This window comes from Benincasa hispida, chromosome 5 (genome assembly GCF_009727055.1).
Source record: "Benincasa hispida cultivar B227 chromosome 5, ASM972705v1, whole genome shotgun sequence".
In the NCBI taxonomy this organism is placed as follows: domain Eukaryota; kingdom Viridiplantae; phylum Streptophyta; class Magnoliopsida; order Cucurbitales; family Cucurbitaceae; genus Benincasa; species Benincasa hispida.
This window is the reverse complement of record NC_052353.1, coordinates 9,289,373-9,314,659: the sequence shown is the minus strand read 5'-3', so window position 1 is coordinate 9,314,659 and position 25,287 is coordinate 9,289,373. Positions and strand designations below refer to the sequence as shown.

General features: G+C 39.1%; 1 protein-coding gene and 1 non-coding gene across 2 annotated transcripts; one reads left to right on the top strand and one right to left on the bottom strand.

Annotated features, from left to right (window-relative positions):
• Positions 1-18,348: 18,348 nt before the first annotated feature.
• On the bottom strand, positions 18,349-20,341 carry LOC120077201. Its single transcript, XM_039031105.1, has 3 exons — positions 19,996-20,341; positions 19,528-19,922; positions 18,349-18,549 (listed from the first exon to the last, which is right to left on the bottom strand). The coding sequence occupies exons 1-3, from the start codon at positions 20,339-20,341 to the stop codon at positions 18,349-18,351; spliced, it is 942 nt and encodes a 313-aa protein (XP_038887033.1).
• Positions 20,342-21,238: 897 nt separating this feature from the next.
• Positions 21,239-21,345, top strand: LOC120078900. Its single transcript, XR_005482175.1, has one exon. It is a non-coding gene; the product is annotated as a small nucleolar RNA R71 (small nucleolar RNA).
• The last annotated feature ends 3,942 nt before the right edge of the window (positions 21,346-25,287 follow it).

Here is a 25,287-nt window from a genome sequence, read left to right as displayed (position 1 = left end):
GTTTTAATATCACATTATATGTAACATTTAAACTATAGTTCTTTTCTCCTTTACTTAATATAAATCATATTTATATTAAATTCCTCCAATTAATGTATCTCATACATCATATCAATTATATCACATATAATTGAATCAGTTTAATTATATTATATACAATCAAACTCCCTCTTGTCAATTTGAATACTTCAAATTCACCAAAAAACTGATTCTCAACTTGAATCCATTGAGCTACCAAGGTGACCTTATAGACCTGTAGCTTGAAGCTCCAACGATACGTGAATAGCTGACTAAACTCTTTAATCACGAGATCCACCTTCGTTAACTGTCGGGCACTCCACTAAAGACCGACAACTGCACTCTTCTCACCATAGATATATTTCTGTGTCCATCGGATATAATCAATCAACAGTACGATAACCCTTCACGGATTGCTCGTAAGTACAGTTGGGCCAATTTACCATTTTGCCCCTGTAATTACATCTAACTCCTTAAGTACCACTGATTCCTCTAATGAACAATACATCATAGTCTTACTATGAGTGGACACCTCTCGAGCCATGAGAAGGCGTGTGGCACCACATCATTCAAGCCCCGAAATCAGCCCTTAAAGGAGAAATCTATCTACTTACCCCTGTTTCGGGGAAGGAGTGAATCCCATCTTGTGTAGCTGAGTTCGCAGCTCCCCAATCAGACTAATCCCCAAAGTGGTAGGTATGAGTCGGCAATCTAGCCACTCGCACCCATGCAAATCAAAGGACCGCCCTCATAGGCAGGAGTTCCCAACTCACTCAGGATTAAGGTCATGTTACCTATAATCATCCTAGTGAATTGAAAGTCTTTTTCATGAACGACGTTATATAATGAGACTAAACATTTCGTGGTCCGGTCTTATACAAACTCCTTTGTATAGGACACCCCCGCTCGCATGTCTCTACATGAATGATCAGGATCAGACTATCTGTAGCACTTTATAACACTTGTAACATCTACAAAGTGGGTCGTATCTGTAGTGTCACAAGGATAAGGTTTCCCTCCTTTATCCATATACTACAGATCATTTAGATTAGCACTTAAGACATGATCCACTTGTATGTCTCCACATACATGCTTAAGTCACAACGACAACCAGGGATCTTAGTTTATTGGTTTGTGGTTAATGTAAATAAAATATCTCATATTTCATAGGCAATAGTGAAGAAAATATCTCATATTATTACATCACAAGTGTTTGTTCATACAGGTGTTTACAAACTATAGAACCCGACGAAATTTAGAACATCAACCCCAATAGTATCTTTCCCTTATTACTTATTTGCAAACTACGTTTTCTATCAACTGGTGTTGCAAAGAAAAGTTTCTAACTGGCTGGCTCTAAAAATGTCTATATCTGATTTTGAAGATGGTGTCTCTTTATATAGGCAAATCTCAACAACCTGATGATTGGACTTGCATTGAATTCTATACCCTGAAACAGCCGTTTGCCACTTCTGAAATGTTCAGATGCCGTCAGTCAAATGCCCATGCCTGTAAGTGATGATTTGACAGGAAATGCACGAGCCAATGTATTATTCATGCATCGAATATTCTCGGACGTATACCCTTTGCATTGGCCTTGGTTGCAACACTTAGTAAATTTCTTTCATTCCTACATTGAAATGCATCGGTGAAGTAGCTTTTTACTTAAAAAGATTCTTTTGTATGAGTTTACTGCATATATGGAATTTCATGCATTTTTCTTTCTTAATGAGTGTGTTTATTATATCACTAAAGATCCTAATCATTCCGACTTTGAGATAACAATAACTTGTATTTCTACAAGTTATTGCCTTCTTAAAGGGAATGCTCCCAGGGCACCACGAGGCCGAACATGGAAACACATTACAAACTAATGAATGAGACCATAGGATGTGTTGACACACATCCTTCTCCCACTTAGGATAAACACTTCTTCCATTCACCTTGATATTGACCCATGCAAATACTTTTCTAAAGGAGAGTGCGTCAAGGCACCACAAGGTTGAGTATGGATTTCACGATATGAACTTTTAGGGAGAACTTGAGTGAAAAAGTGATATATCATATACATATTTTTCCTCCCACTAAGTCTTTTAAAACTTAATGTTTATTAAATTAGGTAAATTCGACTGATTAATTTAATCTGTTATTTGCTCAATACCTTTTATATTGAGTATTTTAACAATATGTGATTATTATTTATTAAACAATTTAATAAATTTTAATCATTTATTACATGTTTATAAAATATTTGTCTAATTCACCTTCCAGATTGGTTCCCAAGTTGTGATGTTTCATTCTGTCAACTTAAATGCCCCAGTCTTAAATAGAACATTTCTTAGACAAATGTCTCTTATAGACAATTATTTTTAAATTTAATCTTTTATTTTTTTTCAATTAATCCTATTAAAAGAAAAATAAAAGATTAACATATTTTTAATCATATTAGAAACATTTTAACATAAGTCTGGATGAATTAATTTTAAATCATTTAAAATTATTAAGATATCTTTTTGCATTCAACTCTTGATTATAGATTTTAATTTCTAATTTATTAACAATATAACTCTTACAAATTAATGAATTATTAAAACCTAAAACATGCATACTAACGACATTAATTGAATATAACGATCATATTACCAAAGTCATTTCATGTTACATGCATTTCCAATTTCATTAAAAACATAATATAACAATTATATTAAGTTATTAATGAACTATATAGTAAACATGCTTTTAATTACACATTAAAATAAATAATATAACACTTATATTATAAACATGCATACTATATTATATACATCATGCATGTGCATATTTTAAAGATAACCTATACTTTAAATATAATATTTATATTTAAAACTAATGTATGATTATGCTTAATCTGTGGTAGAATTTTTAAATCTATATGGTATACAATATACAAAATATAAATAACATAATTTAAACATACATCATGCACATTAAACTATAGTATAAGTTTTAGTAGACCGATATTTAGCATCCTAAACAAATAATTAAATTAATATAATCGAATTATATTATTTAATTATAAAACAATTAAATTACAGAAAAGGATGGAGAAATCTGCTGCAAGGATTCAAACCCGCGACTAGGACCTTAAGCGTGCACCTGTGAAGTTTGGAGCACCGCAGTGCTATACACTAGCCCTCGCCGCAGAAAATTTGTTCGTCTCGTCTCGCACCAGAGCGTCGTGGCACTTTTTCCAGAAATGCCCAAATTTGTTCGATTTCTACATTCTCCTCTGTTTTCTACTGTTCTCCACAACAATAAAGCACCACGAACTCGAATAATAGATACAGACTCAGTTTCAGTAAATTAAGCATCTAAAACAAACAGACCCTTATAATTTGATCAAATCAAATAGCAAAACGAATCTAAGTTTCAAATGCCAAAATTATCTATTATGTAAAACCCAAATAAAATTTACAACATTCACCACCTGAAGACAAAATTTTAATGCACAGTAATCCCACCATAATAAATTTTGATTTCCTTAAACAAAAAACAACGACAATTCCATTGGCTCTGATACCAATTGAAGGGATTGATACCCAATTCGGAAGCCTTTTAAATGTTTTCTCTTTGAATTTGGAATGGAAAAATCAGAATTGATTTTACATAATAGACAGGTTAAATATTCAATAAAGGCAATTCAGAAAAAAAATACTTTCGAAGACTAATTTTTCAAGAAACTCTTTGCACAAGCTCCCAATAACACGAGCGGCAAGACACCACAGAAAAAGGCTTCCCGGCTATGACTCCAACAAGAAATTAGATTGTGGGATCCAACTTGTTTTAGAATAATTAAGGGAAGTGAGAAAGAAAGAAAATTCCTCTGAGATTTTCTTTTTGTTTGAGAGAATTCTTGAAATATCTCAAAAGCCAGTGAGTGCTTTTGTGTATTATGTATCTCATACATTAACACATAACAATACGTGAGGGGAAATAACCCCCTCACACCCACTCTCTGCTCTTGTGTAACTGTAAGGGAGTTATTTTATTTAAAAAATAATTTATTTATTTAATATCTAATAAATAATTAATTAACTATTAATTAATCATTATAAATATCACATATTTATTTAACCATGCATTTAAATCATATAAAAATGCACATCTCTTTTTTAGCCTAATTCTTCCGGAGCCTCGTAGTTTGTAATATATACACATTTTTATGAATAAAATAAAAGTTATTTCATTCTGACATTTACTCATATCCAATAAACAAAGCTCCATGGTTATTGTATGTAAACTTAAGCATGTATATGAGATATAATAGTGGATCATACCTTAAATGATAACCTAAATAGGTCTGTAGTATAAGGATTAAAGTGGGATACCTGATCCTAGTGACACTAAAGATACGGCCCATTTTGTAGTGGCAAATAATGTGAACTACAACAAATGGTAGATCCTGATCATTCATGTGGAGACATGCGAGCGGGGTTGTCCTATACAAAAAGTTTGTATAAGACCGGATCATGAGATGATTCGTCTCTGTATATAAGATCGTTGATACTAGAGACTTACATCTCACCTAAACGACCATAAATGACATGACTTCAATCCTGAGAGTTTTAGGAACTCTTACCTTTGAGAGCGGTCCTTTGATTAGTATGGGTGAGAGTGGCCAGATTGCCAACTCAACATGCCTACCTTTTTGGAGACTTGTCTAATTTAGGAGCTGGAAACTCAGTTACACGAAATGGAATTCACTCCTTCCCCGAAGCAGGGGTAAGTAGATAGATTGCTCCCTTAAGAACTGATTTTGGGGCTTGAACATTGTGGCCATAGCTTCTCTTTAGAAGAGAGGACTCAGTCATAGTAGGACTATGACTTATGTTCATTAGAGAGATCAGTGGTACTTAAAGAGTTATTGGCCGAGCTATACTTACGAGCCATCTGTGAAGGGTTATCACACTGTTGATTGGTTAAGATGGACATATAATACATCTGTAGTAAGGAGAGTTCAGTTGTCAGTCTTTAGTGGAGTGCCTAGCAGTTAACGAATGGTGGATCTCGTGACTAAAGAGTTTAGTCAGTTATTCACGTACCGTTGGAGCTTTGAGCTACAGGTCCATAAGGTCCCCTTGATAGCTCAATGGATTCAAGTTGAGAATCAATTCTTGGTATTGATTTGAAATGTTCAAATTGACAAGAGGTAATTCGATTATATATGATATGATCGGTGATGTATGAGATATATCTAGTGGAGGATTAATGTAAATGAGATTTACATTAAGCGCCATGAAATAGAAAAAGAGCTATGGTTTATATGTTTCATGAGATGAAATATTAAAACTGTAGGTTATAAATATACTATGGTAAGTTGGTTATCATATGTATTTATAATAATATTAATTATTGGATAATTATCTCTTTTTCTCTCATAACCAATTGAGTGGGAGATTATTGGTAGTTTCATGGTAACTGTGAGATAAAAGAAAAAATGTTTTCCTAATTTTTAGTAGTGTTTTTGAATTGAGATTTCCATTCTCAGAAAGTTCTCACGGAAAGGTTGTCAAGTAAATACGATTTACTAAACGACAGCTTGGAGAGACTAGATGATCGTGGAGTGTTTCTATACGATAGCACTCAGCTGGCCAATGAGCTAAACGATCGTGAAGCTTTAGCTAAACGATCGCATTGCTTTTGTTAAAAGATTGGGCATCGTCTATGCGATAGACTTTGATATCTTCCACTTGCTCGATCATTTTCATGATTATTCTCCTCCGGCCTCGTCCTCCAACCAAGTCCACGTAGAGCCCACACTTTTGGATTCTCACACCGAGAATACCGAGGTAGCCATTGTGGTGGTGTCATACTCAACTCGACTAAGTCGAGGTTATTCAGAGGTCGTTCATTGAGTTCGCAGTGTTCGCTAGGTGCTTGCCATTTGTTCGTGATCTTGGAGATCGTGGTGTTCGAGTTCACTGTGATCGTGCAGTGTAGCGGTCGTGGTGTATGAGCGTTCGAGTGTTGTAGTCTTGCAGGTTGTTCAAGCGTTCATGATCAAGGGTGTCGAAGATGAGTCTTTAAAGGTATGGTTAAATCTTTCCCTTGATCTGTAGAAAAGCATATTCTAATTTCTGTTTTGCACATAGCCTGTTGCTTCCGTTTGTGTACTGTAATTTCAATAGATTCAACCGTCTTTACCCTGTCTAGACTTCTCAAGGTGCCTTATTCAAATTTCATGAACCAATGCCTTCTTAATTTCTATCCTGATATCTTTCTAAAATATTTCTAATCTTTAGGGACCGCAAGTTTAATCTTCAAAAACAACTTTACTTATTTCCAGGACATTGCATGATATATTTCAAACTTTCTCAAATCGGGGTGTTCAAGTGATTTTGACCCTTGCGCGATTCAGATATTTGTTTTGTGATCTTGCACGGATCCGAGTGTTCAGCCTTCGTTTTGGCTTGCCCCCACGGGTGTCATGTAGACATCCAACTACGAGCAAGGTGCTCTTTCTCAGTTAAAACTCATGCCCTTCTCTTTATTTGGCAATGGAGTTGTGATCACTTGGTTTATGCGTTGATCACGATTCTTACCTTTGTTTTGGCTTGCCCCCACAGGTGTCATGCGGACATCCAACTACAAACAAGATTCGATCTCAACGTTATATAATTTTTTTTAAAATCGAATTTCTAAATGTAACAAGGTTGAAAATAACATTACTAGCACCCCCAAATAAAACACACAGCAATGTCCTTATTGCTGAGAGACGAAATAACTCATACAATGGACTTAGGAAATTTCGTAAAAATGGTTTTGAAGGAAAGCTGGTAGACAGCTAAATTTTAGAAATGTTTCATGAATCGATTGTCCTGAAATTAATCTGACTCTAGTAAATGCGGTAAGAAACAAAGGCATGAATTTCATCATTGAAGTCATAATTGGCACGGGGTGAATACGGCCACCAAATAAAGTAATCGGAAATTAAAGAATGAGTCAAACTAAAGAGGATGCGATAGTAGAATTTAGCGATATTAAATTGAAATGCGAGAAGAGCAAAATTGGACTAAGATGAGGCAAGGAAAGACACAACTCCCAAATTTTCTTTGTCACCTGCAACATTTTTTATCGCATCCTTTCCTGCGGTGGGCTGATTCTTTGATTGCAACGAGCTGATCGAACCGATCGCGTGTTTGAGGTTATCACATTGCTCCATCACAATCCTTTACTATGATCAGTGTGATAAATATCAAGAGGATAAAAAGTATGAAAGAAAAAGTTGCAATTAGAAAGAGTAGTAACCATGCAAAAATTAAGATAGATTCATGAAAAAAAAAATAACAGAAGGATACTCAAAAAAAGAATATACTTTGTCCCTGATGAACGTTTGTCGCTTATCAACGCAGGGAATACACGTTTCTTCTTCATTCTGGATTCCTCAGGTCCATGGAGGTTTTCTCGCGTTGGAAATTTCCTCCATGATATATCTTGACTCTTTGTCCATTTACCTTAAATGCGTTGGTCCCATCTTCGTTTGTCAATTCTATCGCTCCGTGCGGGAATATTTCTTTAATTGTGAATGGTCCATGACCAAATGCAATTTCAATTTCCCCGAAGAGTCGTAGCCTAGAATTGAACAGTAAGACCTTATGACCTGCCTGGAGATTCTTTTCACACAGACGCTTGTCATGCCATCGCTTCATGCGTTCTTTGTAAATTTTGGCATTTTCATACGCTGTATTCTCCATTTGTTCAACTCGATTAACTGAAGTTTTCTCTCTTCCCTGAAGCTTTCAGATCAAAGTTAAGCTTCTTAACTGCCCACAAACACCTTATACTATAATTCCAGTGCAGATGACATGCCTTCCCAAACACCAAGCATACGGCGACATGCCTATGGGTGTTTTTATAGGCAGTCCTATATGCCCACAACGCATCATTAAGCCTCATGGCCCAATCCTTCCGCGATGGATCATCAACCTTCTCTAAAATCATCTTGATTTCTCTGTTAGAAACCTCGGCTTGTCTGTTTGTCTGGGGGTGATATGCGGTAGCGATCTTATGGTGGACATTGTATTTAGATCAGTAGTTTGTTAATGATATGATTGACAAAGTGGGTTCCTTCATCACTTATTATGGCACGTGGAGTGCTAAAACGAGTAAAGATGTTTCTCTGTTAGAACTTGGAGACTGTCGCCGCATCATTTACAATGCATGAAACCGCTTCAATCCACTTGGAAACATAGTCGACGGCTAACAGGATGTATTTATTACCATTTGACGGTGGAAATGGTCCCATGAAATCTATACCCCAGACGTCAAATAGTTCCACTTCCAATATGATGTCATCGGCATCGCATTTTTCTCTGAAATGTTCCCAGTGCGTTGGCACTTATCGCATTTTCATAGAATATTCTCGTGCGTCCATGAAAAGAGTTGGCCAGTAATACCCGCTTTGCAAAACTTTTGTTGTTGTGCGCTGTCCCCCGAAATGTCCTCCATAGGGTGAGTCGTGACATTGAAAAAGTATGCGCTGAAAAGCAGTATTTGGAACACAAGAGTCTCAATATCTGGTCTGGTCCCCTTTTGTAAAGATTTGGCTCGTCCCAGTAGTAGGATTTACATTCATGAATGAGTCGCTTCTTTTGGTGGAATGTGTAATTTTCCGGAAATTTTTTGTAAACCAAGAAGTTGACAAATATCTGTATACCAGGATAGTTCTTCAATTTTAAGCAACTACTCGTCCGGGAAGGATGCGTTCATCTCCGACTGAATGCGATCCACTTCAGGATTCTCTAACCTCGATAAATGGTCAGTGATAACGGGCAGAAAATGTACGTTATTACAGTGCTAAGTTCTTAAACAATGTTGGCTTGAGTTGATAAAATATGTTAGATTGCGTCCAAAAAGCATTAAGTTCATAACATTGTGGTCGCATGCATTCATCGCATGGAAACAGTTAATTTTTTCATTTTTATGAAGAATTATCGGTGACGCAAGGCGAAAAGCGCGATCACAAGAAATCAACGGATGTGCAGCATATACAAGAGATGGTTTACTATTGTATGTGTGTTGCATGATCGCATAGCATGAATGCATCCTAGGAAAGTGTTAGCCGAAACCCTTGTCAACCCATTCACCACAAACTCATCGCATCTTCCATTTTATCAACTCTTTTCGAACTCCACCACATTTGTTTATTTTTATCACCGCAAACAACATTCCCAACAAACTACTTGATTTATTTGGTTACCGCAAAGTCTTCTAAAAAATTACCACCGCATATTGTTTTCCCAAGTCCCTGAGTTCGACCCTGGATTTACCAAGAAACTCAGTGGGGTTTACACTTGAATTCCACTGAGAAAACTTGAGTGCTCAACACATTTTCCATCATCGCATTTCATCCATAATTCCACAATCATAAAATATCGCATCAAGTTTTTTGGCGCCATTTTCGGGACTTCGGCAAATCAGTGTGCTAACGGTGATTTTTCTAAGTTCTTTGCAGACTCTCAATCTCTTGGCGAATTACAACCTGAAGATTGAGAGGACATTCAGATGGAGATTAAGAGACCGCCAACAACAACAACCAGATAAAAAAGATATGGCGGAGAATCCTGGAAACGGAGCACCAAACGAAAACAACGTCATGGCGAATCCAATCCTCCTAGAAAACGATCGTAATAGGCCCATCAGGGACTATGCATCGCCAAACCTCTATGATTTCTCTTAATGAGTTATGAGGCCTGCCCTCGATGGAAGCCGATTCGAAATGAAACTGATGATGCTGTAGATGATCCAGATTGCAAGACAATTTGGACGAACGCATGGCGAGGACCCGCACGCCTACCTCCGTAGCTTTATAGAAATCTGCAATACTTTTGTGTTCTCGAACATCTCTGCCGAAGAAGTTCGACTAACTCTGTTTCCATTTTCTTTGTGTGATCGGGCAAGAAAATAGGCGTATTCCCTCGAGCCAGGAGAGATCACTTCATAGGAATGGGTCGTAGAGAAATTTATGAAGAAATATTTTCCACCTACTGAGAATGCTCGACGAAGGAAACTAATAACCAATTTTGAACAAGACATGGACGAATCGCTCAGCGATGCTTGGGAGAGGTTTAAGAGGTTAGTCAGGGACTGTCCACACAATGGATTGCCATACTACCTTCAGATGGAAATCTTTTATCACAGTTTAAATCCCGCTTCGTAGATCGCTGCTAATACAGAGGCCGCCAGTCATCTGCTAGACAAGACGTATGACGGGCTAAGAACATATTGGATCGCATATCTAAAAACCACGAGGATTGGATAGAGAGTGATCAAATACTGAGAATAAAGGATAACGACGCAAATAATGGTGCTATTGCTTCATTATAGAATCAAATGACCGCAATGATGAACTTATATCAGGGAATTGCGATCAACAGTCCAACACCGCAAACTGGGCAAGTAAACACAATTAATCAAAAAACCACAAGGTGTGCAACTTGCAGTGACGGACACGCAATGGAAAAATGCCCACAAAATCCACAGTCTATTTACTTTGTGAAAAATAAACCATTTTCTAATAACTACAATCCCGGGTGGAGAAACTACCCCAATTTTGCGTGGAAGAATCGGCAGCAGAATTTCCAATCTGTGGTGCAAAAAGAAGGGCCATCTGGATTCTTCCAGCAGAATAACGGTCCATAAGCAATCAAGCTAGTAGCTTGCAACCGCCGCAATTTTCCTCCTTGGAAAGCTTGTTGAAGCAGTATATAGAGAAAAACGAAACTGTACTTTAAAGTCAGGCTACATCCATCCACAATCTAGAATTACAGATGGGCTAGATTGCAAGCGAGTTAAAGAACAGACCGCAAGGGGCTTTACCGAGTTCAACAGAATGCCCACGCAACCCGGGGGGATCAGGTAAAGAGCAATGTCAGGTTGTGACATTGTGAAGTGGAAACAATGTGGAGGGAGAAAGAAATGAGCCTAGCCGAACTACTCCCATTGCGTTGGAACCTGAAATTTCGGTGACCCAAGAAGAAGAAAGGGAAAAATAAGCGATAGAGCCAGAAGTTGCGTCCACCTCTAAGCCAACAGAAAAGGGGACCGTGAGAGTGCAGTAACCACCTTTCCCACGAAGAATCAGAAAGAAAAAGAATGATGAGGTACAGTACCAACGCTTCCTGTCAATGTTAAAACAATTACATATTAATATTCCATTCAGTGAAACGATTGAGGAGATTCCTGCTTACGCGAAGTTTCTGAAGGATATGGTAACTAAGAAAAGGGGCACTAGTAAGTTTGCTACGGTGGCATTAATACAAAGCTCAAAATCAATAATTCCACCAAAGATGAGTGATCCTGGGAGCTTTACTATACCTTGCTCTATTGGAGGGCTGTACATCGGGCAAGCATTGTGTGATCTTGGAGCCAGCATCAATTTAATGCTCTGTCAATCTTTAAGCAGCTGAATGTGGGGCAACTTGCACCCACGACCGTGACTCTTCAACTTGTAGATAGATCACTGGTTCATCCAGAGGGGAAGGTGAATGACGTACTGGTCACCATCGACAAATTTATCCTACCAGTCGACTTCATCATCTTAGATTACGAAGCCAACAATGATGTGCCCATCATCTTGGGGCAACCATTTTTATCAACAGGTAGTGCTAAGATTGATCTTGACAAAGGAGAGATCACTTTGAGCATAAATGGACAGAAGCTCAAGTTCAACATAATCCATGCCATGAAGTTTCCTGACGAAGAAGACCTGCATGATTCTGACGATGACAAGAATTTGACTGAAGAAAAAAAGCTTGACGAAGAGAATGAAGAAGAGGATACAAGCGCATCAATTTCTGCATGTAATAGGATCATAAAAAAAACAAACAAAGAAGTTGAGATGATCGCAACCCAAGAATAGGAGCCAATAGAAAAAGGAAGAAAGAAAAACAATGCAATCGTTCTTAGTAGAACTCTCAATACTGGAATTGAAGACCCTGTCGAATTTACTTAAAGTATGCATTTTTTGGGCAGAATGAGAAGTTGCCAGTAATTAATTCCTCGAAACTTAATGAGGACCAGGAAAATGCATTAATGAGCATTCTGAGGAAACATATGTGAGCAATTGGCTGGACGCTCGCAGACATCCGAGGAGTTAGCCCCGCATACTATATGCACTGCATTTGTCTCGAAGAAAACTACAAGGCATCGATCGAACATCAGCGCAGACTCAACCCTGCGATGAAAGAGGTCGTTAAAAATGAGATCATTAAGTGGTTAGATGCGGGCATTATTTATCCGATAGCAGATAGCACGTGGGTCAGTCCCGTGCAGTGTGTGCCGAAAAAGGACGGTATAACGGTAGTCCCCAACGAGAATAATGAGCTAATACCACAAAGAACCGTCACCGGGTGGCGTATTTGCATGGACTACAGCAAGCCGAATGCAACAACGAAGAAAGATCATTTCCATCTACCATTCATTGAGAAAATGCTAGACGTCTAGCCGGAAATGACTTTTACTGCTTTCTGGATGGCTATGTCAGGTATAACCAGATAATGATTGCTCTAGAAGATCAGGACAAGACCACATTCACCTGCCCATATGGGACTTTTGCTTTTTGGTGCATGTCGTTCGGCCTCTGCAATGCGCTGAGCACATTCCAAAGGTACATGATTGCCATCTTTTCAGACTATCTTGAGGACTTTGTTGAAATCTTCATCGAAGACTTCTCTGTCAATGGGCACACCTATGAAATCTGTCTGACTAACCTGGAAAAGATATTGAAAAGATGCGAGGAGACGAATCTCGTTCTTAACTGAGAAAAATGTCATTTTATGATAAATGAGGGCATCGTGTTGGGGCACAAGGTTTCTCGGGACAGGCTGGAGGTGGATAAAGCAAAAATAGAAGCAATAAAAAACTCCCACCTCCAAAAAGTGTGAAGGCTGAAGAAGTTTCTTGGGGCATGCCAGATTCTATAGATGCTTTGTCAAGGACTTTTCAAAAATAGCACGACCACTAAGTGTATTGATGGAGGCTGACAGAAAATTTGATTTTGACAACAATTGCCTCAACGCATTCATGATTTTGAAGAATGCGCTAACAACCACAATCGTGTTAATCGCACCTGATTGGACATTTCCTTGGACGGGATATGCAATGCAAGCAGGTATGCGATGGGAGCAGCTCTGGCACAAAAGAGAAAGACAATCTTACATCCCATCGTATATGCGAGTAAAACGCTGAATCCTGCTTAGACTAATTACACCACCACAGAAAAGGAGCTACTTGCGGTAATTTTCACATTGGAAAAATTTAGAGCATATCTACTGGGAACAAAGGTACTCATCAAAACTGATCATTCGACGATAAAGTATTTAATAACAAAAAAAGATGCAAAGCCGAGGTTGATCAGATGGGTTCTCCTCCTCCAAGAATTTAACATAGAAATAATTGATCGCAAAGGGACGGAGAACCAAGTTGCGGATCACTTATCCATACTGAAAAATCCTGAGGTTGACCGCAATGAGTCGAAAGTGAGTGCGGTGTTCCCAAATGAGCAGTTGTTCCATATTGAAGAATTACCATGGCACGTTGACATAGTCAACTATCTGGTTTGCGAGCAATTTTCAGAGGATTATACTGACCACCAGAAAAGGAGCCTCAAGCACGAATGCAGATCATATTTTTGGGACGAGCCAAATCTATATAAAAAGGGGGCAGACCAGATTCTGCGACCATGCATACCAAATGCTGCTCAACAACGCATATTATCACAGTGTCATGACTCACCATATGGTGGGCACTTTGGAGGATAGCACACCGCAACTAAGGTTTTATAGAGTGGATTCTTTTGGCCAACATTGTTTAAGGATATAGTCGACTATGTGATGAAGTGTGATCGGTGTCAATGCACAAGTAACATTTCATAGAAACATGCAATGCCGATGAACATCATCTTGAAGCTTGACTTGTTCGACATATGGGGTTTCGACTTCATGGGACCATTCACTGCATTGAATGGTAAAACTTATATTTTGTTAGCCGTCGACTATGTATCCAAGTGGGTAGAAGCAGTGGCATACGTCGCAAGCAATGCGGCGGTAGTCTCTCAATTCTTGAAGAAAAATATTTTCACTCGTTNAAGTGGGTAGAAGCAGTGGCATACGTCGCAAGCAATGCGGCGGTAGTCTCTCAATTCTTGAAGAAAAATATTTTCACTCGTTTTAGAACCCCACGTGCCATAATAAGTGATGAAGGGTCTCACTTTGTCAATCATACTATCAAAGAACGGCTGTGCAAATATAACATTCTCCAAAAAGTGGCCACCGCATACCATCCGCAAATGAATGGTCAGGTCGAAGTGTCCAATCGAGAGATCAAGCTGATACTTGAGAAGGTAGTAAGGCCTTCGCGAAAGGATTGGGTAACAAAGCTTAATGATGTGTTGTGGGCATATCGAACTGCATTCACCCATAGGTGTGTCCCCATATGCGTTGGTATTTGGTAAGGCATGTCATTTGCCTCTAGAGCTGGAATACAAAGCACTATGGCGGTAAAGAAGCTAAACTTTGACTTGAGGAAATCAGGAGAAGCGAGAAAACTTCAATTGGTCAAGCTAGAGGAATGAAGGATCAACGCATATGAGAATGCAAAGATTTACAAGGAGCGCGCAAAGCACTAGCACAACAAACATATATGCGGCAAGAACCTCCAAGTCGTGAAGAGGATCTTACTATTCAACTTACGATTACAGCTCTTCCCTAGAAAATTAAAGTTCCGTTGGTCTGGACCATTCATAGTTAGAGAAGTATTTCCGCATGGTGCGGTCGAATTATCAAATGATGACGAAACCAACAAATTCAAAGTTAACGGGCAGCGAGTAAAAGTATATCATGGAGAAGGCTGGCATCGCTAAGTCGACTCCGTAGAACTAAGAGACTCTGAATAAGAAAGAAGTAGGTGGTCCCTGCGCTATCAGACGATCGAAATTCATCAGGGACGCAAGTTTTGGGAGTCATGAAATCTTCAACTTTTCTCTACTACTCAGAATTTTCATTTCACTGTCTCTTTTCAGTTCTTTATCTATTCTTATTCTTAAAAAAAAAAAGAAAAAAAGAAGGGGGGAGTGGCAATCGTGCTGAACGATTGCAGTAAAAAAAAATCTTTTTATTTAATATTATTTGACCCTCTCACTATTTTTCTTGCAATGATCAAGGCGAACAATTGCGGAGGCGCCACACGACGAAGCAACTTATCTTATTCCGTCACTGCAATCTAAAGAAAGAAGATTGCCGCAAAGAAGGATGCGTCAACAAACAATGCGGGCAACAGCATAAATTTGGAGGTTGTATTCTTCCTTGACTTTATTCCAAATGTTGTACTATCGCGTCGCATTTTAATTTAAAAGTGTTATCACTGCATCCTCTTTGATTACCGCAATCATTTAACACTGATAAATTTAGTAAGTCACCGCATGCTATCTCTTTGCCAATTATGATTTTAATGATGAAACACATGCTTCTATTTTTTCATATATACTAGAATCAACTTAATCTTAGAAAAGTCACTTCATGAAATATTTCTAGAAGTTAGAGGTCTGCTAGCTTTCTTTCAAATTATCTTTACGTAGCTGCCTAAGAACAACTCCACTGTCAACGCAATGGGGGAAACCCAAGTTGATAAGAGTTAAGTTGTGAAGGACACTTACCCGTAGTTTGGATGTCCCATGACACACATTGGGGGCAAGCTAAAACGAACGTAAGACGCCAGATCAACGCATAAATAAATGACCGCAACTCGACTGCCAAGTAGGTATGAGTTTAGTTTGAGAAGAGCGTATTGCTCGTAGTTAGATGTCCGCATGACACACATATGGGGGCAAGCCAAAACGAAGGCAAGACACTTGGATCAGTGCAAGGTCAGAAAAAAAATAATAATGTCAAGAAATATGCAAGGATAAAAATCATTTGATACCCCGGCAGAAAAGTTTTCTTTTTGAAATAAATCATGCGAATCATGCGATGTCTCAGAAATTTAGTAAAATCCTTTTATAGGTTAAGCTTACGGTCCCTAGGTTTTTAGAAATAATTTAGAGGAGAATTGAATAAAACTTAAGGAAATTTTTGTGTATAGGATTTGAATGAAGTATCCTTGAAAAATCTTAGGAAAAAGAGATTTACGGTCGACTGTTAAGAAAATGTTTAGCTTTTAGCTTGAGGACAAGCATTGTTTAAATTTGGGGGTGTGATAACGGGCAGAAAATGCACGTTATTACAGTGCTAAGTTCTTAAACAATGTTGGTTTGCGTTGATAAAATATGTTACATTGCATCAAAAAGCATTAAGTTTCATAACATTGCGGTCCACATGCATTCATCGCATAGAAATAGTTAATTTTTGTATTTTTATTTAGAATATGCAGTGATGCAAGGTGAAAAGCATGATCATAAGAATTCAACGGACGAGCGCAGCATTACCGCAAGGATTTGCGGTGATTTTTGTTCGCAGACATCTGCTCAAGAAGGATTGCCACATAGAACAGGCGCAACCTGGTGGGCGCATCTGGTGAAAGGCATAATTAATTCACGATGGGACAAAAAACTGATGACGTCGAATCTGAATTAAATGACAAAGCCGCTAACGATAACAAGTACATTCAGCTTTTCGGTGACAAATGTTTGGCGCATCAATCAGAGAATTAAAGCCATCCCATCTATGCAATCATAAGAGAGAAGCCGCCTTCCACCCCAAAGCTCTATAAATATTAGAGGCATCCTTCAAAAAAGGGGTTCACCAGTTCAGCAAGTTTGGATACTTAGATAAATTTCTCCATAGTTTAGCCTTGTCCATAGTTTTTCTTTTTATTTTAAGGCAGAGCAAGAGAAGAGCCGAGATGCCAAAAGATCGTTCTGGGCAACTTGAGAGAGAAACCGGAGGCATAGAAAGAAAAGAACGGGCCGATTCTCGTGAGAGTGAGATTATCTTTTGAACACGAGTAGAAAAGCTAGTGTAAAAGCCTGGGAAGCAAGAGATTGCTACCAGGCTCTTTATTTTCTTCTTGCATTGTTATTTTGTACTTCAAATTTATACTTATACAATGGAAGTTCTTATTCTACATCTATCACTCTCTTAGCACTCATGAGTAGCTAAACTTATCGAATGGGTTGAGAAGAAATAAGCTAACATGACTTAGAATCTTCATCGCATGCGATTATCTTGTTTTATGTTGTGCTTAACATCCCTTTAGAGCTACTCGAGAGAGAGTCTAAAGAAAGAACCTGAGACTTCAGAAAGCTAGGTTAGAATCTAGACTCGAGAGAGTAAGATTAGATCTGCATAAACAAGAGATAGGGACTTAGAGATAAGCTTTGTTTGTCAACCTGCATCGTATGCATCCTAGAGATAGGTACGATATTATGTAGTCGCCTTATTTATGTGTGTGTCATTTTGTCAGCGCATAAATAAGAGTAAAGACTTATGTGTAGGTTCTATAGACTTATCGCATATATCACATGCGTTCTAGCATTAGAAGCCATAGCATTCGCATCGAGAGATGGTTTGCTATTGTATGTGTGTTGCATGAACGCATCCTAGAAAGTGTTAGTCGAAACCCTTCTCAACCCGTTCACCACATACTCATCGCATCTTCCATTTTATCAACTCTTTTCGAACTCTGCCGCATTTGTTTATTTTTATCACCGCAAACAACATTCCCAACAACTACTTGATTTATTTGGTTACCGCAAAGTTTTCTAAAAAATTACCACCGCATATTGTTTTCCCAAGTCCCTGAGTTCGACCCTAGAATTACCAGGAAACTCAGCGGGGTTTACACTTGGATTCCACTAAGAAAACTTCAGTGCTCAACGCATTTTCATCATCACATTTCATCCATAATTCCACAATCATAAAATAACGCATCAGTCAGCGACCTAGTTCTCCGTTCCCTTATAGTCGCTTATCTCCATATTAAATTCTTGGAGTAGGAGAACCCATCGGATTAGTCCTGGCTTTGCATCTTTTTTAGTCATTAAATATCTTATTGTCGAGTGGTCGGTGTGGACTACAACTTTTGATCCCAACAAGTAAGGTCTAAATTTTCAATCGCAAAGATTATCGCTAGAAGTTCCTTCTCTGTGGTAGTGTAATTCGCCTGCGTGGAGTTCAATATTCTGCTTGCATATGCGATTGGGTGTAACATTGTTTTTACTTTTTGTGCCAGTACTACTCTCATCGCATATCCGATGGCATCGCACATCAGCTCGAATGGCTTTGTCCAATCGGGTGCGATCAAAATAGGCGTTGTAGTCAATACGCCTTTCAGTGCTTTGAATGCAGTGAGACAGTGTCAATCAAAGTCAAAAGGGTTGTCAACTTCTAGCAACGCATTCAACGATCGAGCTATTATGGAGAAGTTCTTCCCAAATCGTCTGTAGAACCCCTCATGTCCTAAGAAACTCCTTAAAGCTTTCACAATTGCTGGATGTGGAAATTTTTCTATGGCTTCAATTTTTGCTTTATCCCCATCCTTTGGCCCATCCTTTGAAACCTTGTGCCCAAGCACAATTCATTCTTTAACCATGAAATGGCACTTTTCCCAGTTCAGCATCAGATTAGTCTCTTCACATCTTTTCAATATTCTCTCCAAGTTTTTCGGACAGATTTCATATGTTTGCCCATAGACTGAGAAATCGTCCATAAAGATTTCAACTGAGTCTTCAAGATACTTGAAGAAGATTGCCATCATACACCTTTGAAACGTGCTCGGTGCATTGCATAGTCCAAAAGGCATGCGACAAAAGGCAAACGTTCCATATGGACAAGTGAATGTGGTCTTTTCTTGATCCTCTAGTGCGATCATAATTTGGTTATAGCCTGCATACCCATCAAGGAAACAGAAATAGTCATTCCCTGCTAGTCGGTCGAGCATTTAATCAATGAAAGGTAAAGGGAAATGATCTTTCTTTGTCATCGCGTTGAGCTTCTTGTAGTCCATACAAATCTGCTAGCCAGTGACAGTTCTCATGAGGATCACCTCATTATTTGTGTTGGGAACTACTGTCATCCCGCCCTTCTTAGGAACGCATTGCACGGGGCTAACCCACATGTTATCGATGATAGGGTATATAATGCCGGCATCTAACCATTTAATGATTTCATTTTTAACAACCTCTTTCATCACAAGGTTCAGTTTGTGTTGAGGTTCTATCGAGCCTTTCTGGTTTTCTTCGAGCCGAATTCTATGCATGCAATACGTCGGGCTAATACCTCTCATATCTACGAGCGTCCATCCAATTGCTTTAATATATTTCTTTAGAATACTGAGCAGTGCAGTTTCTTTTTCTTTTGGTAACGCGAAGAATATGATTACTGGCAAGGTTTCATTTTAGCCAAGGAAAACGTACTTCAAGTGATTTGGTAGAGTTTTCAGCTCCAGTGTAGGTGGTTGCTCTAAGGAGGGTTTCTATGTTTTTCTTTCTTCATTCAAATTCCACTTTTCTTCATTGTTCACTATCTCTGTTATTACATGGCAGGTTTCTAAGGAGGTTGTCGCATCCTCTCTTTCTTCATTTTCTTCATCGGACTCTAAATCTTCAACGCAAGTATGTTCATCATCAGAATCTGATAAGCCTTCATCTTCTAGGAACTTCATTGCCTTGATAAAATTAAACCTGAGCTTCTTTCCATTTATGCTCATTGTGATTTCTCCCCTGTACACATCTATTTGAGCACGACCAATAAACAAGAATGGTCGTCCCAATATGATTGGCACACCTTTATCCGCTTCATAATCTAGAATGATGAAGTCTATAGGTAGAATGAATTCGTTGATTGTGACCAAGACATCCTTCAATTTTCCTCCAAGGTGTAACAAGGACCTATCTGCAAGCTGAAGAGTCACCGTTGTGGGTGTCAGCAGACCTACATTCAATTGTTTGAAGATTGAAAGGGGGCATTAAGTTTATGCTTTCCCCAAGATCGCATAATGCGTAACCAATGTAGATCCCTCCTATTGACCAGGGTATTGTAAAGCTATCTAGGTCGTGCATCTTTGGTGGGATTATAATGTTTGATTCTTGTGTTAATGCCACTGTGGCGAATTTTCCTGTACTTCTCTTCTTCGAAACCATATCCTTCAAAAACTTGGCATACACCGACATCTGCTCTATCGCTTTTGTAAATGGAATATTGATGTGTAGTTGTTTCAATATTTTCAGGAAGCAATGATACTGACCTTCATCGTTTTGCTTCTTTTTCAGTCTTTGAAGGAATGGAGGTAGTTGTACTTTCACTGTTCCATGGTCTGAAGGCTTAGAGGTGATCACATCTTCAGGTTCCATAATTTAGGGCTCCTTTGACTCAGTTTGCTTCAACGATTTCTTTGATTCAATCGCATTTGAATCGGTCCTACTAGGCTCCTTCCTAACTTCCACCATCGCATTTACACTTCTTAAGGTGACTGCTTGGTAGTGTTCTTCCCCTGTATTCCCCAGGTTGCGTGGGAGCTCAGTTGAGCTCGGTAGTGTCCGCTGCGGTCTATTCTTTAGCTCTCCCGCAATTTGTCATATTTGGATTTCCAAATTGCGAAAGGAATTCGCTTGGTTCTAGAGTACCATTTCATTCTTTTCGATGTATTGTTTTAACAAGTTCTCTAGAGAGGATGATGGCGGTGTTTGAGAGGTGTTGGCTTGTTGTTGCTGTTGACCGTTAGTTCTTTGGAAAAATTCCAATGGTCCTTCTTTTTGCGTCATAGGTTGATAGCCTTGTTGTTGGTTATTTTTCCAAGCAAATTTAGGGTGGTTTCACTATCCGGGGTTGTACGTGTTTAAGAAAGGTTTGTTCTTGACAAAGTAGATTGACTGCGGATTTCGTGGACACTCTTCAACCGATTGCGATTCTTCACATGTAGCACAACTGGTGCTTGTTTGTTCTATCGCGTTGACTTGCCCTCTTTGCGTTCCGAGATTTTTTATTGCGATGCCCTGCAATAAATTTATCACTGCATTCATCTGATTTTGCAATGATGCGATGGCACCATTACTTGTGTTACCTTCTCTAGGTTTTTCTCTTTGATCGCTTTCTTGCCAAACTTCATGGTTTTTTAAATGCAATCAAGAATGTTCATTGCCTCATCATATGTTTTGTCTAGTAGACCTCCTGCTGCTGCCACATTGGCAGCTGTCTGCGATGCATAATTGAGTCCATGATAGAAAATCTCCATTTGGAGGCAATCTGACAATCCATTGTGTGGGTAGTCGCGCATTAGTCTTTTGAATCTCACCCATGCGTCACTGAGCGATTCATCTGCTTCTTGTTCAAAATTGGTGATCAATTTCCTCCTTCTGGCATTCTTTGTAGAAGGGAAATACTTCTTCATAAACTTCTCCACAACTTACTCCCATGAAGCTATCTCTCCTGTTTCGAGGGAGTATGCCTATTTTCTTGCTTTATTGCATAGTGAAAATGGAAATAGCGTGAGTCGAACCTCTTCTGCGAAGATATTAGGGAACAAAAAAGTGTTACAAATTTCAATGAAGCTTCGTAGATGGGCATGCGGATTTTCACCACGTCGTCCTCTAAACTATTCTGCTGTTTGTATCATATGTAACATTACTGGCTTCATCTCGAACCTTGATCCATTCAATGCTGGTCTCATGATTCCTGGGGAGAAATCATACAAGTTTGGTGGCGCATAGTCCCGGATGGGTCTATAGCGATCATTTGTCAGTAGGATAGGATTTGCCATTATGTTGTTTTCATTTACGTCTCGTTCTTCAGGTTGTTAAGCCATTCTATGAGTTCTTCCTTATTGTCGATGTCTGTCTTTCTGTCTTCTGCGAAATGTTCTTTTGATCTCTGGGTCATAGTTTGTCACACCCCGCCCCAGACCACCCTCTTAGCCTAGAGAAGGGCGTGACTGCAGCAGTTATCAACCATTTGGCTGACACTTACTGCCTAATAACTCTTGCGGAATAACTCTGATACCAAAATATAACTTATATACAGCGGAATGTCTTTAGGCCAAAATTATAATTCAGAAACATAACATATTTAGAGTCATTACAACACTAGATTCACAAGTCCAAAAACCTAAAAATCCTAGTCCCTATATGAACAACATGTGTACAATATTAACAGTAACCACCTAAACCAACGGTTTACAAATCTTTTATTCCTTTAGTGGCAGAGCAGATGCAAAGCTATCTTCAGAGGATTTGACCGCTACCTGTAGGGGGGGAAAAGAAAACATTTGAATACGGGGTGAGCTTATGTTCAGTGAGTGACTTAAGAAAGAAAATTGATTCTCATGCAAAATCTCAATAAAGAGTTTAACTGAAATATAAGCTTCTACAATACTTGTACTACAGTATAAACATTTTCCAAGCATAAAACATATAAAATTGTTTTAATCATAAAACTGTAAAACTATTTCTCAGTTGAGAATAACCCTTACTGTGGATAAAACAATCCCAACACCAACTGCTAGTCAAGAGAGAACCCTTTTGCTCAATCTCTGGCTCTAACTACCTACGTGCACGTGGCCATACTAAGTACCATCATACCTTAGGTACTTCTGTTCACATACCTTCTCAAACATCCTTCAATATCTGGTTGGTTTGGTACCTTCTCAAACGTCCTTCAGTACCAATAGATACCTTCTCAAATCTTCTTCAGTATCTAGTTGGGCAGATACCTTATCAAATGTCCTTCGGTATCGTGTTTTAAGTAAAACTAGTCATAAATGACTTTTTCTTTAAAGCATGTAAAGTATAACACATATAAAAACATGGCTTTAAACGTACTAATGTATGCTGAGTATATTTAACACATATAAATCGCTTTTTAACAATTTCTCACACATGCATGCGTTTAAAACATAACTCATGGTTTGCTTGGAAATCACTTTGTAAAACTAGCTGGCATGAGAATAATCTTCTTTAAAACATGCTTTCTATAACACGTTGTAATCAAACATTTTAAGCAAATGTTTTAGTCAAAACGTTTTAGCCACTCACCTTGATTGCTTAGGAGCTTTTCACTCTAGTAGCTCCTTTTTCTACCTTGGGCTCCCTTTTCACCCCTAGAATCCAGATTCAACTTACAGCTTAGATTACTCATAGTTATAAACCTTATTTTTAGATAATTCCTTGTACAAACATGTTCTAAAATTTCTCAGGAATCTTACCCTAAAATTTGAGCTCATAAATCCTCGTGGTTTGGCTGGAATCACAGAATCTTCAAGACTGACCCAAGCTGATCCGACAGCCTGACCCTTCTGCCTTCTTCACAGTTTCCAGCATGATCCCTTCGACATTTTCTTCCGGCAGCCCTACCCTAAAAACTAGACTTTCATAGCTTTCAGGTGGCTTTGTAATCACTCCAAACGCACGAGTAAGTTGGGAGAACTTCTCATCCCAAGTTGATGCGTCCTCTTTAAACCTCACTGTCCAATGCGTTCTCTATGACTAACACATGGATTTGGCTCCAACGCAAGGTTTGCTCAATTCTCCTACTCTTTTTACGGTATTTATGAATTGTGATCTAAAAATGAAGTCTTTTGGCCCCTTCTCCAAAGTTGACACCACCTACTTGGCTGCATGGTCAAGTGTCTCCTTCTCACCCCATTAACGCAATGTTGTGATCATCGCAAGCTAAGTGTCTTCCTCCCACGTTGCCAACGCATGAGTCTCCAATCTGATGCCATCACCTCAAATTCTTAAGGCTTAAGGCTTCCCTCCCAAGAAGACACATGGTTTTTATGATATTCTCCTGATGATCTCATCCCTTGTCTGCGTCCACTCTTGGATGTTCAACACATAATCCATACTCAATGCATAGCCTATCATCAACGCATAGCAAGCCAATTCACTGTCATTACAATTCAACTTAGCCATCGCAAGGATCTAACCATCACCAATGCATAGGGTGACCGTCCATCCTCGACGCATGGCTCACTAGGTAGCATTGAACGGCTTGCTTGGCATAGGCGCATGGTGCTAGTCACCAATGCATAGGCGTGCTGCATAGGCTAGCCGCTCGACACATGAGCGTGTTGCTTCGACACATGGGCATGCGGTGTATACTGGCCATCGCTCACTCGCTCGGCCGCATGGGCGTGCTTGGCCGCATGGTAGGGTACCTCAACGCACGACATGGCTGTTGGCCGAGGCTGCTCGACGCATTGAACGAGCGCTGGCCGAGGCTGCTCAATGCATTACATGGGCATTGGCCGAGGCTGCTCGATGCATGCCACCCTCCAGTCCTTGTGCCATCCCAATGCCTCACTTCCATGTTCCTTCCTTCACCAATGCATCCAACGCATCCATCATCCAACGCATCCAATGCATCCATCATCCAACACATCCAATGCATCCATCATCCAACACATCCAATGCATCCATCATCCAATAAACCCTTCCAACGCATCTGTCCCTTCCAACGCATCCCACACAAAATTCTATACTTAGTCAAATTTTCCAAATTTTCCCCAAGAGTTAAACTTCCAAATTTCCTCTTTTCTTCAAATCTCCACTTTTTCCTCTACCATTCCACATTAGTTTCCACATCAACCTATTCATCACACTAGTCTTAGTAGGGAACATACTAAAGNACTTCCATTTTCCTTCCTTCACCAACGCATCCAACACATCCATCATCCAATGCATCCAACGCATCCAACACAAATATCTATACTTAGCCAAATTTTCCAAATTTTCCCCAAGAGTTAAACTTCCAAATTTCCTCTTTTCTTCAAATCTTAACTTTTTCCTCTACCATTCCACACTAGTTTCCACATCAACCTACTCATCACACTAGTCTTAGTAGGGAACATACCCAAGTAGAAAAATTAGGATTCGGGGTTCACATAGTTGGGCTCAGGAGGGTGTCCTTCGCTCATGTGAAGTTTGCTTCTTCTTTTACCGAAGGAATGGTAATGTAACGGAGGTTGAAAGCTACAAAGATCAAAGAGGTTTGATGTTAGCGTAATCTATGCCGTAGTCCCTGGCAGCGGCACCAAAAACTTGATGCGTTGATTTATGATGTGATGGTGTGAGTATGTGATGAGCAAGTAAGTTTTCCTAACAAAGCCCAAGTATAAGCCTTCTTAGGTTCCTGGTAAGTCCAGGGTCAAACACAGGGACTACTAAATAGATATGCGACAGGCTCTTTAATTCTATTGTGGTGGTGAAAAAGAAGTAGATGGTGTTTTGATCTAGATTTTCCTATTCGACGGAGTTGAACACGAAGCGATGAAAGCGTAGAGTTACAATCAGTATGCGATGAA